The 15,001-nt window shown below is 33.4% G+C and overlaps 1 protein-coding gene and 2 long non-coding RNA genes across 4 annotated transcripts; 1 reads left to right on the forward strand and 2 right to left on the reverse strand.

The window, feature by feature from the left end:
- Positions 1-3,184: 3,184 nt before the first annotated feature.
- LOC146420950 (uncharacterized) lies at positions 3,185-4,396 on the reverse strand. The gene is made up of 5 exons (XR_014848867.1): positions 4,317-4,396; positions 4,141-4,180; positions 3,719-3,803; positions 3,608-3,650; positions 3,185-3,331 (listed from the first exon to the last, which is right to left on the reverse strand). It is a non-coding gene; the product is annotated as an uncharacterized LOC146420950 (long non-coding RNA).
- Positions 3,293-4,488, forward strand: LOC146420951 (uncharacterized). Its single transcript, XR_014848868.1, has 5 exons — positions 3,293-3,374; positions 3,471-3,626; positions 3,693-3,771; positions 4,116-4,192; positions 4,419-4,488. It is a non-coding gene; the product is annotated as an uncharacterized LOC146420951 (long non-coding RNA).
- Positions 4,489-4,706: 218 nt separating this feature from the next.
- On the reverse strand, positions 4,707-12,803 carry LOC146420952 (protein tyrosine phosphatase type IVA 2). Of its 2 annotated transcripts, none has more exons than XM_085047860.1 (5): positions 12,530-12,798; positions 10,672-10,764; positions 9,062-9,192; positions 7,067-7,141; positions 4,707-4,906 (listed from the first exon to the last, which is right to left on the reverse strand). In XM_085047860.1, the coding sequence occupies exons 1-5, from the start codon at positions 12,623-12,625 to the stop codon at positions 4,798-4,800; spliced, it is 504 nt and encodes a 167-aa protein (XP_084903986.1). In that variant the 5' UTR covers positions 12,626-12,798; the 3' UTR covers positions 4,707-4,797. The 2 variants fall into 2 exon arrangements, with proteins under 2 accessions (XP_084903986.1, XP_084903985.1); XM_085047859.1 differs by lacking the exon at positions 4,707-4,906 and adding an exon at positions 5,054-5,324 and having other exon boundaries at positions 12,530-12,803.
- Between the last annotated feature and the right edge of the window lie 2,198 nt (positions 12,804-15,001).

Genomic DNA, 15,001 nt, shown 5'->3' on the forward strand with positions numbered 1-15,001 from the left:
TTATCCCAATTTATCCCAATTTTTCCCAATTCAGGTGATTATTGATTATTTATCCAATTCCAGGTGATTTTTAATCAATTCCAGGTGATTATTTATCCAATTCCAGGTGATTATTTACCAATTCCAGCTGATTATCCCAATTCTAGGTAATGATTTATCCCAATTTATCCCAATTCCAGGTGATTATTGATTATTTATCCCAATTCCAGCTGATTATTTATCCCAATTTATCCCAATTCCAGGTGATTATTGATTATTTATCCCAATTCCAGCTGATTATTTATCCCAATTTATCCCAGTTTTTCCCAATTCAGGTGATTATTTATCCAATTCCAGGTGATTATTTACCAATTCAGGTAATTTTTTCCCAATTCCAGGTGATTATTGATTATTTATCCCAATTAAAACTGATTATTTATCCAAATTTATCCCAATTTACCCCAATTAAAGCTGATTATTTACCAACTCCAGCTAATTTTTTATCCCAATTTATCCCAATTCCAGGTGATTATTGATTACTTTTCCCAATTTCAAGTGACTTTTTCCCAATTCCAGGTGATTTTTTACCCAAATTACCCCAATTGAAATCTGGATTTTTTTTTTAAATATCCCCTAAAAACAGGAGTTTAAATCTGGGGTTTTTTGGAAAATATCAGAGTTTAAATCTGGATTTTTGGGGAAAATATCCCCTAAAAACAGGAGTTTAAATCTGGATTTTATGGGAAAATATCCCATAAAAACAAGAGTTTAAATCTGGATTTTTTTTTTTAAATATCCCGAGGGAACAGGAATTCAAATTTGGATTTTTTGGGAAAAAACCCATAAAAACCAGGAGTTTAAAACTGGATTTTTTGGGGAAATATCAGTTTAAATCTGGAGTTTTCGGGGAAAAATCCCATAAAAACAGGAGTTTAAATCTGGAATTTTTTGGGGGAAATATCAGTTTAAATCTGGATTTTTTTGGAAAATATCCCATAAAAACAGGAGTTTAAAATTGGATTTTTTGGGGAAATATCAAATTTAAAACTGGATTTTTTGGGAAAATATCCCAAGTAAACAAGAGTTTAAACCTGGATTTTTGGGGGAAAAAAAATCCATAAAAACAAGAGTTTAAAAATGGATTTTTTTGGAAAATATCAGAGTTTAAAACTGGATTTTATGGGAAAATATCTTGAGAAAACAAGAGTTTAAATGTGGATTTTTTGGGAAAAAATCCCATAAAAACCAGGAGTTTAAATCTGAATTTTTTTGGAAAATATCCCATAAAAACAGGAGTTTAAAATTGGATTTTTTTGGGAAAATATCAGAGTTTAAATTTGGATTTTTTGGGAAAAAAAATCCCGGAGAAGGTGGAGAAGGACAACCCATGATTTCCTGGAATCCCCACGGAAAAAAACCCCAAAAAATGTGAATTTTTAGGATTTGCTGATGGGTTTGGTGTGGAATTTGGGATTTTCCCTCCCCAGGGAAAAATGAAAAGAAAGAAAAATGGTTAAATTGGGAAAATTCCCCCAAAATCCGATTTTCCATGAGGCAGGGAATGTGGAAAGGTGCAAAAATATGGGAAAAAATAACATTTTTCCACCTTTTTTCTGACAGAAAAATTAATTTTAAGTCATTTTGTAGATCTCAGCCAGGAGACTTTGGAATATTTTGGAATAATTTTGGAATATTTTGGAATATTTTGGAATATTGGAAACCCTTGGATGGATTTTCTGTCCAGAAATAGAAAAAAAAAAAGAATATTTTGGGTGAATTTTGGGAAAAATATCAGAATAACACACAGAATAATAATAATTAAAAATATGGGAAAAAAACCTTTTTTCATCTTTTTTCTGACGGAAAAATTAATTTTAAATAATTTATTTGGATCTCAGCCAGGAAACTTCAGAATATTTTGGAATAACTTTGGAATATTTTGGAATATTGGAAACTCTTGGATGGATTTTCTGTCCAAAAATGGAAATAATAATGAAGATTTTGGGTGAATTTTGGGTGAAAAAATCTGAATAACACACAGAATAATAATTAAAAATATGGGAAAAAAAACCTTTTTTTCACCTTTTTTTGATGGAAAAATTAATTTTAAGTCATTTTTTGGATCTCACCCAACAGACTTTGGAATATTTTGGAATAATTTTGGAATAATTTTGGAATAATTTGGAATATTTTGGAATATTGGAAAGTCCTGGATGGATTTTCTGTCCAGAAATGGAAATAATAATGAAGAATTTTGGGGAAAAATATCAGAATAACACACAGAATAATAATTAAAAATATGGGAAAAAAACCTTTTTTCACCTTTTTTTCTGATAGAAAAGTTAATTTTAAGTCATTTTGTGGATCTCAGCCAGGAGACTTTGGAATATTTTGGAATATTTTGGAATATTGGAAACCCCTAGATGGATTTTCTGTCCAGAAATGGAAATAATAATGAAGATTTTGGGTGAATTTTGGGGGAAAAATCAGAATAACACACAGAATAATAATAAAATATGGGAAAAAAAACCTTTTTTCACCTTTTTTCTGACAGAAAAATTAATTTTAAGTCGTTTTTTGGATCTCATCCAACACACTTCGGAATATTTTTGAATATTTTTGAATATTTTGGAATAATTTTGGAATAATTTTGGAATATTCTGGAATATTGGAAACCCCTGGATGGATTTTCTGTCCAAAAATGGAAATAAAAATGAGTATTTTGGGCAAATTTTGGGGAAAAAAAATCTGAAAACCCATTTAAAAATAAAATAAAAATTTTAAAAAATCCAAATTTTTTTTGGAGAATAAAATAAAATAAATAAAATAAAATAAATAAAATTCCAAACCCTTTTTCCTCCAGAAAATAGATATATTTTTTGTTTTCCCCACAAGTCAATGCTCTGCTGGTTTATTTTATTTTATTTATTTTTTTTCCTTTTAGACATAAAGTTTCCTTTATTTTCTTTTTTGGTTTTGTTTTTTCTTGAAAAAGTTAAAAATACAGAAAGTTCAGAAATTTTGCTTTTTTTTCCTCTCCTTGGGCAGGTGGAGAAAATAATCCTTCACTGCAATGGTGCTCTTAATTGCTTTATTATTATTAATTATTATTATTAATTATTATTATTTTAGATCTTTTGGGGTTTTTTTTTTCATTAATCATCATCACCCTTTTTTTAATATTTTTTTTTTAGGATAAGAAGTTGTTTTTAGGGGTTTTTTGGGATCCAAATTCCCTTTTTTTTGGGTTTTTTAGGATCAAAATTCACTTTTTTGGGGGGTTTTTTAGGGTTTTTTGGGATCCAAATTCACTTTTTTTTGGTTTTTAGGGTTTTTTTGGGATCCAAATTCACTTTTTAGGGTTTTTTTTGGGATCAAAATTCACCATTTTTTGGGTTTTTTAGGGGTTTTTTGGGATCAAAATTCCCTTTTTTTTGGGTTTTTTAGGGTTGTTTTGGGATCAAAATTCACTTTTTTTGGGGGTTTTTTAGGGTTTTTTGGGATCCAAATTCCCTTTTTTTTGGGTTTTTTAGGGTTTTTTGGGATCAAAATTCACTTTTTTTTGGTTTTTAGGGTTTTTTGGGATCCAAATTCTTTTTTTTGTTTGTTTTTTGGGATCCAAAATCACTTTTTTTTTGGTTTTTCAGGTTTTTTTGGGATCCAAATTCACTCTTTTTTGGGATACAAATTCAGGGGGTTTTTTTCATTTTCAGGGGTTTTTTTTGGGATCCAAATTCACTTTTTTTTTGGGTTTTAGGGTTTTTTTGGGATCCAAATTCACTTTTGTTTTTGGTTTCTAAGGGTTTTTTTGGGATCCAAATTCCCTTTTTTTTGGGATCCAAATTCACTTTTTTTTTTTTTTTTCAATTTTAGGGTTTTTTGGGATCCAAATTCACCTTTTTTGTGGTTTTTAGGGTTTTTTTGGGATCGAAATTCACTTTTTTCTTGTTTTTAAGGTTTTTTTTAATCCAAATTCCCTTTTTTTTTTTTTTTGTTCTCAGGGGTTTTTTTGGGACCCAAATTCACCTCTCTTTTTTTTATTTTTAAGCTTTTTTGGGATCCAAATTCACTTTTTTTGGGATACAAATTCAGGGGTTTTTTTCATTTTTAGGGGTTTTTTTGGGATCCAAAATCAGGTTTTTTTTAGGGATCCAAATTCACTTTTTTTTTGTTTTTAGGGTTTTTTTGGGATCCAAATTCACTTTTGTTTTTGGTTTCTAAGGGTTTTTTTGGGATCCAAATTGACTTTTTTTGGGATCCAAATTCACTTTTTTTTTTTTTCCATTTTTAGGGTTTTTCGGGAACCAAATTCACTTTTCTTTGGGATCCAAATTCACTTTTTTTGGTTGATTTTAAGGTTTTTTTGGGATCCAAATTCACCTTTTTTGTGGTTTTTAGGGTTTTTTAGGATCCAAATTCACCTTTTTTGTGGTTTTTAGGGTTTTTTGGGATCCAAATTCACTTTTTTTCCCATTTTTAGGGTTTTTTTGGGATCCAAATTCACTTTTTGTCCCATTTTTAGGGTTTTTTTGGGAATCCAAATTCACTTTTTCTGTTGTTTTTAGGGCTTTTTTGGGACCCAAATCCACCTTTTTTTTGGGGGATCCAAATTTTGGGTTTTTTTTTTTGCTCTTAAGGGTTTTTTTGGGGGATCAAAATTCACTTTTCCCCCCATTTTTAACCTTTTTCGAGGATCCAAATTCACATTTCCAGGTGCCAAAAGTCCCCAGAAGTCCTGCTCGCTCTCCCTTCCACATTTTGGGATTCTCTGACATTTTTTTGGGATATTTTTTGGGGTTTTTTTGGGGTTTTTGGTGCTCATTGCAGGCAGCAGTGGCCGTTGGCGTCTTTGCAGCGTAACCTCATCTTGGGGCGATATTTCTCCAGGTAAAGCAGCTGCTTGGAGTTGAAAGCTCCCCTCCTTTTCCTGAAAAAAATATTGAAAAATGAGGATATTAATGGGAAAATATGGGGTTTTAATGAATTTGGGGAATGAGGTGATTTTTTGGCTTGAAATTTGGGGGTTTTGGGGTCGAAAAAGCAGAATTTTGGCCAAAATTTGTGCACAGTGAGGATAAATTTGGCAATATTATTTATTATTATTATTAATTATTATTAATATTCCAATTAAATTCCAAATTCCACCTTTTTTTAAAGTTTTTTCATGGAACTGAAAGATGCCCTCAGCTTGAAATTTGGATTTTTTTGGGTCCAAAAAGCAGAATTTTGGCCAAAATTTGTGCCTGGAGAGGATAAATTTGGCATCTCCCAGGGAATATTCCAATTCAATTCCAAATTCCAGATTTTTAGATTTTTTTAAGGAGTTGAAAGCTCCCCTCCTTTTCCTGAAAAAAAATATTGAAAAATAAAGATATTAATGGAAAAATATGGGGTTTTAATGAATTTGGGGAATTAGGTGATTTTTTTGGCTTGAAATTTGGGGTTTTTGGGGTCGAAAAAGCAGAATTTTGGCCAAAATTTGTGCACAGTGAGGAGAAATTTGGCAATATTATTTATAATTATTAATTAATAATTATTAACTATTATTAATCCAATTAAATTCCAAATTCCACCTTTTTAAAAATTTTTTTATGGAATTGAAAGATGCCCTCAGCTTGAAATTTGGATTTTTTTGCATCCAAAAAGCAGAATTTTGGCCAAAATTTGTGCCTGGAGAGGATAAATTTGGCAATGTTAATTATTATTAATTATTAATATTCCAATCCAATTCCAAATTGCACCTTTTAAAAATTATTTTATGGAATTGAAAGATCCCATCAACTCGAAATTTGGATTTTTTTGGGTCCAAAAAGCAGAATTTTGGCCAAAATTTGTGCCTGATGAGGATAAATTTGGCAATATTATTTATAATTATTAATTATTAATTATTATTAATCCAATTAAATTCCAAATTCCACATTTTTTAAAAGTTTTTTCATGGAATTGAAAGATCCCCTCAGCTCGAAATTTGGGTTTTTTAGGTCCAAAAAGCAGAATTTTGGCCAAAATTTGTGGCTGGCGAGGAGAAATTTGGCAATATTATTTATTATTATTAATTAATTATTATTAATATTCCAATCAAATTCCAAATTGCACCTTTTAAAAATTTTTTTATAGAACTGAAAGATCCCATCAACTAGGAATTTGAATTTTTTTAGGTCCAAAAAGCAGAATTTTGGCCAAAATTTGTGCACAGTGAGAAACTCATGGAAAATCTCCATGGAAATCCCATGGGAATGAGAAATTCCTGGGAAATCCCATGGAAATCCCTGGAAAATCCCATGGAAAACCCTGGGAAATTCCATGGAAATCCCTAAGAAATGGGAAATTTGTGGAAAATCCCATGTAAATCCCATGGAAATTCCTGGAAAATGGGAAATCCTTGGAAAATCCCATGGAAATGGGAAATCCCTGAAAAATGAGAAATTCCTGGAGAATCCCGTGGAAACTCCTGGGAAATGGGAAATTCTTGGGAAATCCCATGGAAACTCCTGGGAAATGCCATGGAAATTCTTGGAAAATGAGAAACTCGTGGAAAATCCCCTTGGAAATCCCATGGAAATGAGAAATTCCTGGGAAATCCCAAGAAATCCCTGGGAAATCCCATGGAAACTCCTGGAAAATGGGAAATTCCTGGGAAATTCCTGGAAAATCCTCACGGAAATCCCATGGAAATGAGAAATTCCTGGGAAATCCCAGGAAATTCCTGGAAAATCCCATGGAAATCCCTGGGAAATCCCATGGCAATTCCTGGAAAATGGGAAATCCCTGGGAAATCCCAAGAAATCCCTGGGAAATCCCATGGAAACTCTTGGAAAATGGGAAATTCCTGGGAAATGGGCAATTCCTGGGAAATCCCTGGGAAATGGGAAATCCCATGGAAACTCCTGGGAAATGGGAAATTCCTGGGAAATCCCATGGAAATTCTTGGAAAATGAGAAACTCATGGAAAATCCCCATGGAAATCCCATGGAAATGAGAAATTCCTGGGAAATCCCAGGAAATCCCATGGAAATCCCATGGAAATCCCAGGAAATCCCATGGAAATCCCAGGAAATCCCATGGAAAAGTGGGAATTCTGACTCACGTCCTGATGAACTGCACGGCATCCTCGTACTTCATCCCACACTCGATGAGAGCCAGAGCCACCAGCACTGGAGCCCTGGGAGAAATATCAGGTTTTTTAGGGGAAAAATCCCATTTTTTGGGGAAAATCCAGCACTGGATTTTCCCTAAAATTTTCCCTAAAAATTTTCCCTAAAATTTTCCTGGGGGAAAATCAGATTTTTTAGGGAAAATCCCATTTTTTGGGGAAAATCCAGCACTGGAGCCCTGGGGGGAAAATCTGATTTTAAGGAAAAATTCCACTTTTCAGGGAAAATCCAGCACTGGAGCCCTGGGGAAAAATATCAGGTTTTTAAGGAAAAATCCCATTTTTTGGGGAAAATCCAGCACCAGAGCCCTGGGGGAAAATCAGATTTTTTAGGGTAAAAATCCTATTTTTTAGGGAAAATCCAGCACTGGAGCCCTGGGGGAAAATATCAGGTTTTTAAGGAAAAATCCCATTTTTCAGGGAAAATCCAGCACTGGAGCCCTGGGGGAAAATCTGATTTTTAGGGAAAAATCCAACAGAAATCAGTCAAATCCTTCCCCATTCAGCCAATTCCTCTGAAATTCGCAAGACTTATTATTTTTGAAATTCACAAAATTCATTATTTTTGAAATTCACGACATTCTTTTTAAAATTCACAAAATTCATTATTTTTGAAATTCACAAAATTCATTATTTTTAAAATTCACGAAATTCATTATTTTTAAAGTCACAACATTCATTATTTTTAAAATTCACAAAATTCATTATTTTTGATATTCATGAAATTCATTATTTTTAAAATTCACGAAATTCATTATTTTTAAAATTCACGAAATTCATTATTTTTAAAAGTCACGAAATTCATTCTTTTCGAAATTCACGAAATTCATTATTTTTGAAATTCACGAAATTCATTATTTTTGAAATTCATTATTTTTGAAATTCACGAAATTCATTATTTTTAAAAGTCACGAAATTCATTATTTTTGAAATTCACTAAATTCATTATTTTTGAAATTCACGAAATTCATTATTTTTGAAATTCACAAAATTCATTATTTTTGAAATTCACGAAATTCATTATTTTTGAAATTCACGAAATTCATTATTTTTGAAATTCACAAAATTCATTATTTTTAAAAGTCACGAAATTCATTATTTTTGAAATTCACTAAACTCATTACTTTTGAAATTCACTAAACTCATTATTTTTGAAATTCACGACATTTATTACTTTTGACATTCACGACATTTTTTTTTAATTAAAGAATTTTTTTTTTTTTATTCATGACACTTTTTTTCTTTTTTAAATTCATGAGATTAATTTTTTTTTTTTTAATTAATGAGATTTATTATTCTGGAAATTCGCGAAACTTCTTATTTTTGAAATTCACTAAACTTATCAATTTTGAAATTCACTGAACTTATTATTTTTGAAATTCAGGAAATTTATTACTTTTGAAATTCACATTTATTATTTTTGAAATTCACGAAATTTATTACTTTTGAAATTCACATTTATTATTTTTGAAATTCACGACATTTATTACTTTTGAAATTCACATTTATTATTTTTGAAATTCACGAAATTTATTACTTTTGAAATTCACACTTATTACTTTTGAAACTCGCTAAACTCATTATTTTTGACATTCACGAAATTTATTCTTTTTGAAATTAACGAAATTTTTTTTTTAATTCACAACCTTTTTTTTTTTTCAATTAACGAAATTTTTTTTTAATTCACAACCTTTTCTTTTTCAATTAACGAAATTTTTTTTTTTAATTCACAACCTTTTTTTTTTCAATTAACGAAATTTTTTTTTTCATTCACAACCTTTTTTTTTTCCTTAAATTAACGAGATTTATTTTTCTGAAATTCGCCAAACTCATTATTTTCGAAATTCGCCAAACCGACGAAATTTAAACCGACAAAATCTAATTTTTTTGGCCAAAAAAAGGGATTTTTAACCCAATTTGCAGGCTGACCTGCCGAGCCCAGCCACGCAGTGCACAGCCACGCAGCAGCCCGGCTCCTCGCGGAACTTGGCTCGCAGCAGGTTCAGCCAATCCTCCACGATCTGCCCCGGCGGCGGAGCTCCGTCATCGAACGGCCAGTCCTGGGGGAAAAAAGGGAAATTATGGTGAATACTCTGGAAGGATGGAGTGGGGTGGGATTCAGGATAAATTGTCGTTTTTGGGGTGGTTTTGGGGTGAAATTTGCGATGAATTGCCTTTTTTGCGGTTTTTTTTGGGGTGAAATTTGTAAATAAATTGCCTTTTTTGCAGGTTTTTTTGGGGTGAAATTTGTAAATAAATTGCCTTTTTTGCAGTTTTTTTTGGGGTGAAATTTGTAAATAAATGGCCTTTTTTGCAGGTTTCTTTGGGGTGAAATTCACAGTAAATTGCCATTTCTGAGGGTGTTTTTGGGGCGTTTTTGGGGTGAAATTCGCCATAAATTGCCAATTCTGCAGGTGGTTTTGGGGTGAAAGTCACAGTAAATTGCCATTTCTGTGGGGTTTTTTGGGGTGAAATTCACAATAAATTGCCACTTTTTTGGGGTGAAATTCACCATAAATTGCCATTTCTGAGGGTGTTTTTGGGGCGTTTTTGGGGTGAAATTCACCATAAATTGCCACTTCTGCAGGTGGTTTTGGGATGGAATTCACAATAAATTGTCATTTCTGCAGGTGATTTTGGGGTGAAACTCACAATAAATTGTCGTTTTTGTGGGGTTTTTTGGGGTGAAATTCACAATAAATTGCCACAATAAATTGCCATTTCTGTGGGGTTTTTTGGGATGAAATTCACAATAAATTGCCATTTCTGTGGGTGTTTTTGGGATGAAATTCACCATAAATTGCCATTTCTGTGGTGTTTTTGGGATGGAATTCACAATAAATTGCCATTTCTGTGGATTTTTTGGGGTGAAATTTGCAATAAATTGCCATTTCTGTGATGTTTTTGGGGTGTTTTTGGGGTGAAATTCACCATAAATTGCCAATTCTGCAGGTGGTTTTGGGGTGAAATTCACAGTAAATTGCCATTTCTGCAGGTGTTTTGGGGTTTTTTTGGGGTGAAATTCACAACAAATTGCCAATTCTGCAGGTTTTTGGGGTGAAATTCACAATAAATTGCTGGTTTTGGGCTGGTATTGGGGTGGTTTTGGGGTGAAATTCGTAATAAATTGCCACTTTTTTGGGGTGGAATTCACCATAAATTGCCATTTCTGTGGTGTTTTTGGGATGGAATTCACAATAAACTGCCATTTCTGCGGATTTTTTGGGGTGAAATTCACCATAAATTGCCATTTCTGCAGGTTTTTGGGGTGGAATTCACAATAGATTGTCACTTCTGTGAGTGTTTTTGGGATGAAGTTCACAATAAATTGCCATTTCTGTGGAGTTTTTGGGGTGAAATTCACCATAAATTGCAGGTTTTTTGGGGTGATTTTGGGGCGAAATTCACCATAAATTGCCATTTCTGCAGGTTTTATTTCTAGGCATGAAAATTCCCAATTTTAAAGGCTAAACCCTTTAGAGATTCCCACCATTTCCAGGCAGGAAAATCCCATTTTGAGGCAGTTTTCCAGCACTCACCAGCACCTGGATGCCCTCCCTCTCGATGGGCGCTTGGTCGTAGGTAGCGTCACACACTCGCACCAGGGTGGTCACTCCGTACTTCTTCAGCTCCTGGGGGGGAAAGAAAACATGCTGGAGAATAAAATTCTTTATCAAATTACATTTGTGGATGATAAAATTCTTTTTGTGAATGAGAAAACTCTTCTTGTGAATTATAAAGTTCTTGTCGTGAATTTTAAAACTCTTTCTGTGAATTATAAAATTTTATAATTCTTTTTGTGAATTATAAAATTCTTCTTGTGGATAATAAAATTCTTTTTGTGGATATTAAAATTCTTTATAAAATTCTTTTTGGGAATGATGAAATTCTTTCTGTGAATGATAAAGTTCTTTTGGTGAATTATAGAATTCTTTCTGTGAATGATAAAGTTCTTTTGGTGAATTATAGAATTCTTTCTGTGAATGATAAAGTTCTTTTGGTGAATTATAGAATTCTTTCTGTGAATGATAAAGTTCTTTTGGTGAATTATAGAATTCTTTCTGTGAATGATAAAGTTCTTTTGGTGAATTATAGAATTCTTTCTGTGAATGATAAAGTTCTTTTGGTGAATTATAGAATTCTTTCTGTGAATGATAAAGTTCTTTTGGTGAATTATAGAATTCTTTCTGTGAATGATAAAGTTCTTTTGGTGAATTATAGAATTCTTTCTGTGAATTATTATAAAATTCTTTTTGTGAATTATAAAACCCTTTCTGTGAATTATAAAATTCTTTCTGTGACTTATAAAATTCTTCTTGTGAACTATAAAACCCTTTTAAAGGATTAAGCAGGATTTCCTCTGAAGAGCTGGTCCAGAGAGACTTCTGGAAAAAGAGGAAAATTCTCAACAATGATGGGGAAATAAAGATAAAAAATGTGGTTTTGGGGTTCTCAAAGCAGAATTTCCTCTTTATCATTATTTCACGTCACAATTGGTAGTGAGAATTCTTTCAGACTCTTGGAAAGAGAGGAAAATTCTCAATAAAGATGGGGAAATAAAGATAAAAAAGCTGCTTCTTTAAAAGCAGCAGGTGAGCAACAGGTTGATTTATTAGAAATATCTGCATTATTTAAGGGGAAAAGAGCATTTGGGATTGGTTCTTATTCAGAAAATCAGGATAAAAATAACAGAATCAATGTTCAAAAAATGAGGATTAAAATATTTCTGAGGTTCAATATTCAAAAATCAGGATAAAAATAAGAGAATCATGGGATGGTTTGGGTTGGAATTCCCAGGTTGCTCCAGCCTGGCTTTGGACATTTCCAGGAATTGAAGGATTTCCTTATTTAACCTAAATTTTCCCTTTTCCAGTTGGAATTCATTACTCTTGTCCAAGGAGTAAATCCCTGATGGCAAAGGAGGAATTTTGTGTTTGTTTGTTTCCCAAAATTGAAGTTTATCCAAGCTGAGAAATTCAGGAAATTCAGGAAAATCCATCAGTGGATTCTCTTGTCAGAATGTGAATAATAAAGACAAAAACTTAAAAATTTTAAAATTTTAAAATTCATTTTAAATTTAATGTCATTAATAAATTTTAGTTAAAATTTCCTTTTTATTCATTTAATTAATTTAATTTAAAATTTAATTTAATTTAAAATTTAATCTAAAATTTAATTTAACTTAAAATTTAATTTAATTTAAAATTAAATTTAATTCAAAATTTAATTTAATTCAAAATTTAATTTAATCAAAAAATTAATTTAAAATTTAAAAATTGAATTAAATGAAAAGTTCAAGGTAGCAGGCAAAGCACTGAGCAGCAGCTCAGCACCTGAGCAGGAATTCTGACGGATTTGGGGAATTTTTTGGTGTTTTTTTTTGGGGGGATTCCTTACCTCGATGAACTTGCTGAGGGTGGCGTTGGTGGGGTTGTGAGTGATGAGGAAACGCAGATTTTCATAAGTGATTTCCACGGGGGCTGGACGGTTCATAATGCCAAAGGAAACGTGTCAGGGGGCCAAAAAAAAAATCCCCAAAAAAAATTAAAAACAACGGGGAAAAAAAAAAAAAATAAAATAAAATAAAAATCAATGACCTGGGCAGTGTTTCACAGCAGAAAACATCCACAAGAGCGCTGGGATCGCTCAACCCAAGCTCGGTTTGTCCCTCTGGGGTTTTTTCCTGCTGCAAAAGCAGGTTGGCTTCGCAATCCCTCGGGGTTCTCCTCCTCCAGACCCCCCGAAATTCCCCCAAAATTCCCCCAAATTCCCGCGAGCTGCAAGCCTGGGCAGCCTGTTCTACATCGAGGCACTGGTGAGGCGAAGGAAGGTCGTGCCTCCTGGCACAGCTGGGGTTTTTCCTCTTCCAGCCAGGGCAGGAGAAATCCCATAAATCTGTCCCGAGGCAGAGGGAGGTTTTTGGGATTTTTTGCAGGATTTTTTCGGGGTTTGCAGAGCTCACTTGGCGGCCAGGGTGCTGTGCTGGGCCTGGCAGAAGTCTGCCCTGACGCTCAGAAAAGCCATAAATGGGCCAAGGAGACTCCAACAGAACACCTGGAGGGGGAGAGAAACACAGGAAAAGGGTTGGAGGGGTTTGGGGTTGTGGGGTTGATAGGCAGAGAAATTCAGATTATGGGAGAATAGAGGCATGATGGCTCTGATCCCAAATGTTCTCTGAAGAAAAAACACTCCTGAGAGCTCTGATCCCAAATATTGGCAATATTCCCTGAGGATTTGATGGAATTCAAAGCCTTGGAGGATTCTGTTTCCATCACTGGCACACACAGAGAAATTCAAATTAAGCAAGAAACCAGTTCTGATAACCATAATCCCAAATATTGGGAATATTCCCATAGGATTTGTTGGAATATAAAGCATTGGAGGATTCTGTTTCTATCACTGATTCACAAAGAGAAACTCAAATTAATCAAAAAACCATTCCTGAAAGTCCTGATCCCAAATATTCTCTAAGGATTTGTTGAATAGAAAGCCTTGGAGGATTCTGTTTCCATCACTGAGAAATTCCAATTAAGCAAGAAACCAATCCTGATAACCCTAATCCCAAATACTGGGAATATTCCCTAAGGACTTGCTAGAATTCAAAGCCTTGGAGGATTCTGTTTCCATCATTAACCCACCCAGAGAAACTCAAATTAAGCAAAAACCCAGTCCTGATAGCCCTGATTCCAAATATTGGGAATATTCCCTGAGAATTAGTTGAATTCAAAGCCTTGGAGGATTCTGTTTCCATCATTGACCCACCCAGAGAAACTCAAATTAAGTAAAAAACCAGTGCTGATAACCATAATCCCAAATATTGTGAATATTCTCTGAGGATTTGTTGGAATTCAAAGCATTGGAGGATTCTGTTTCCATCACTGGCACACCCAGAGAAACTCAAATTAAGTGAAACACCACTCCTGATAACCATAATCCCATATATTGGGAATATTCCCATAGGATTTGTTGAATATAAAGCCTTGGAGGATTCTGTTTCCATCACTGATCCACCCAGAGAAACTCAAATTAAGGCAAACACTGCACAGAACCAACAAATAAAAGTCCTGACAGCCCTGATCCCAAATATTGGAAATATTCTCTGAGGATTTGTTGGAATACAAAGCATTGGAGGATTCTGTTTCCATCATTGACCCATACAGAGAAATTCAAATTAAGTGAAAAACCATTCCTGATAGCTCTGATCCCAAATATTGGGAATATTCCCTGAGGATTTGTTGGAATTCAAAGCCTTGGAGGATTCTGTTTCCATCATTGATCCATAAAGAGAAACTCAGATTAAGGCAAACACTGCAAAAACCCCACAAATGAAGTCCTGACAGCCCTGATCCCAAATATTGGGAATATGCCCATAGGATTTGTTGGAATACAAAGCCTTGGAGGATTCTGTTTCCACCATTGATCCACCCAGAAAAATTCAAATTAATCAAAAACCCAGTCCTGATAAAAATAATCCGAATTTTGGGAATATTTCCAAGGTTTGCTGTAATTCCTGCTCCTGGAGGCACCAAAAAATGAGGAATTCTCTCTGTGTTCCCTCCTGGAAAAATGAAAAATAACCCACACTTGAAAATGTCATTTACCTCATCCCAAATCTGTGAAAAACAGCACTGCTGTGGTTTTATTTTCTGAACAAAACCAGCAGCAGGACGAGGGAGAGCAGAATAAATAAAATAACAGAATAAAAATCAATTTTTCCTGTATTTTTGAGCTCCTGCAAGCAGATAAATTCCCACCCAATTCAAAATATCTTAGCAGGAAAGTGGCCAAATGGTCATTTAGCAGCAATAATCTGAGTTATTCTCCATTATTTGAGTTATTCTCCATTATTTGAGTTATTCTCCATTATAG

Source organism: Lichenostomus cassidix, unplaced genomic scaffold (genome assembly GCF_008360975.1).
Source record: "Lichenostomus cassidix isolate B80296 unplaced genomic scaffold, HeHo_3.0 HiC_scaffold_571, whole genome shotgun sequence".
In the NCBI taxonomy this organism is placed as follows: Eukaryota; Metazoa; Chordata; class Aves; order Passeriformes; family Meliphagidae; genus Lichenostomus; species Lichenostomus cassidix.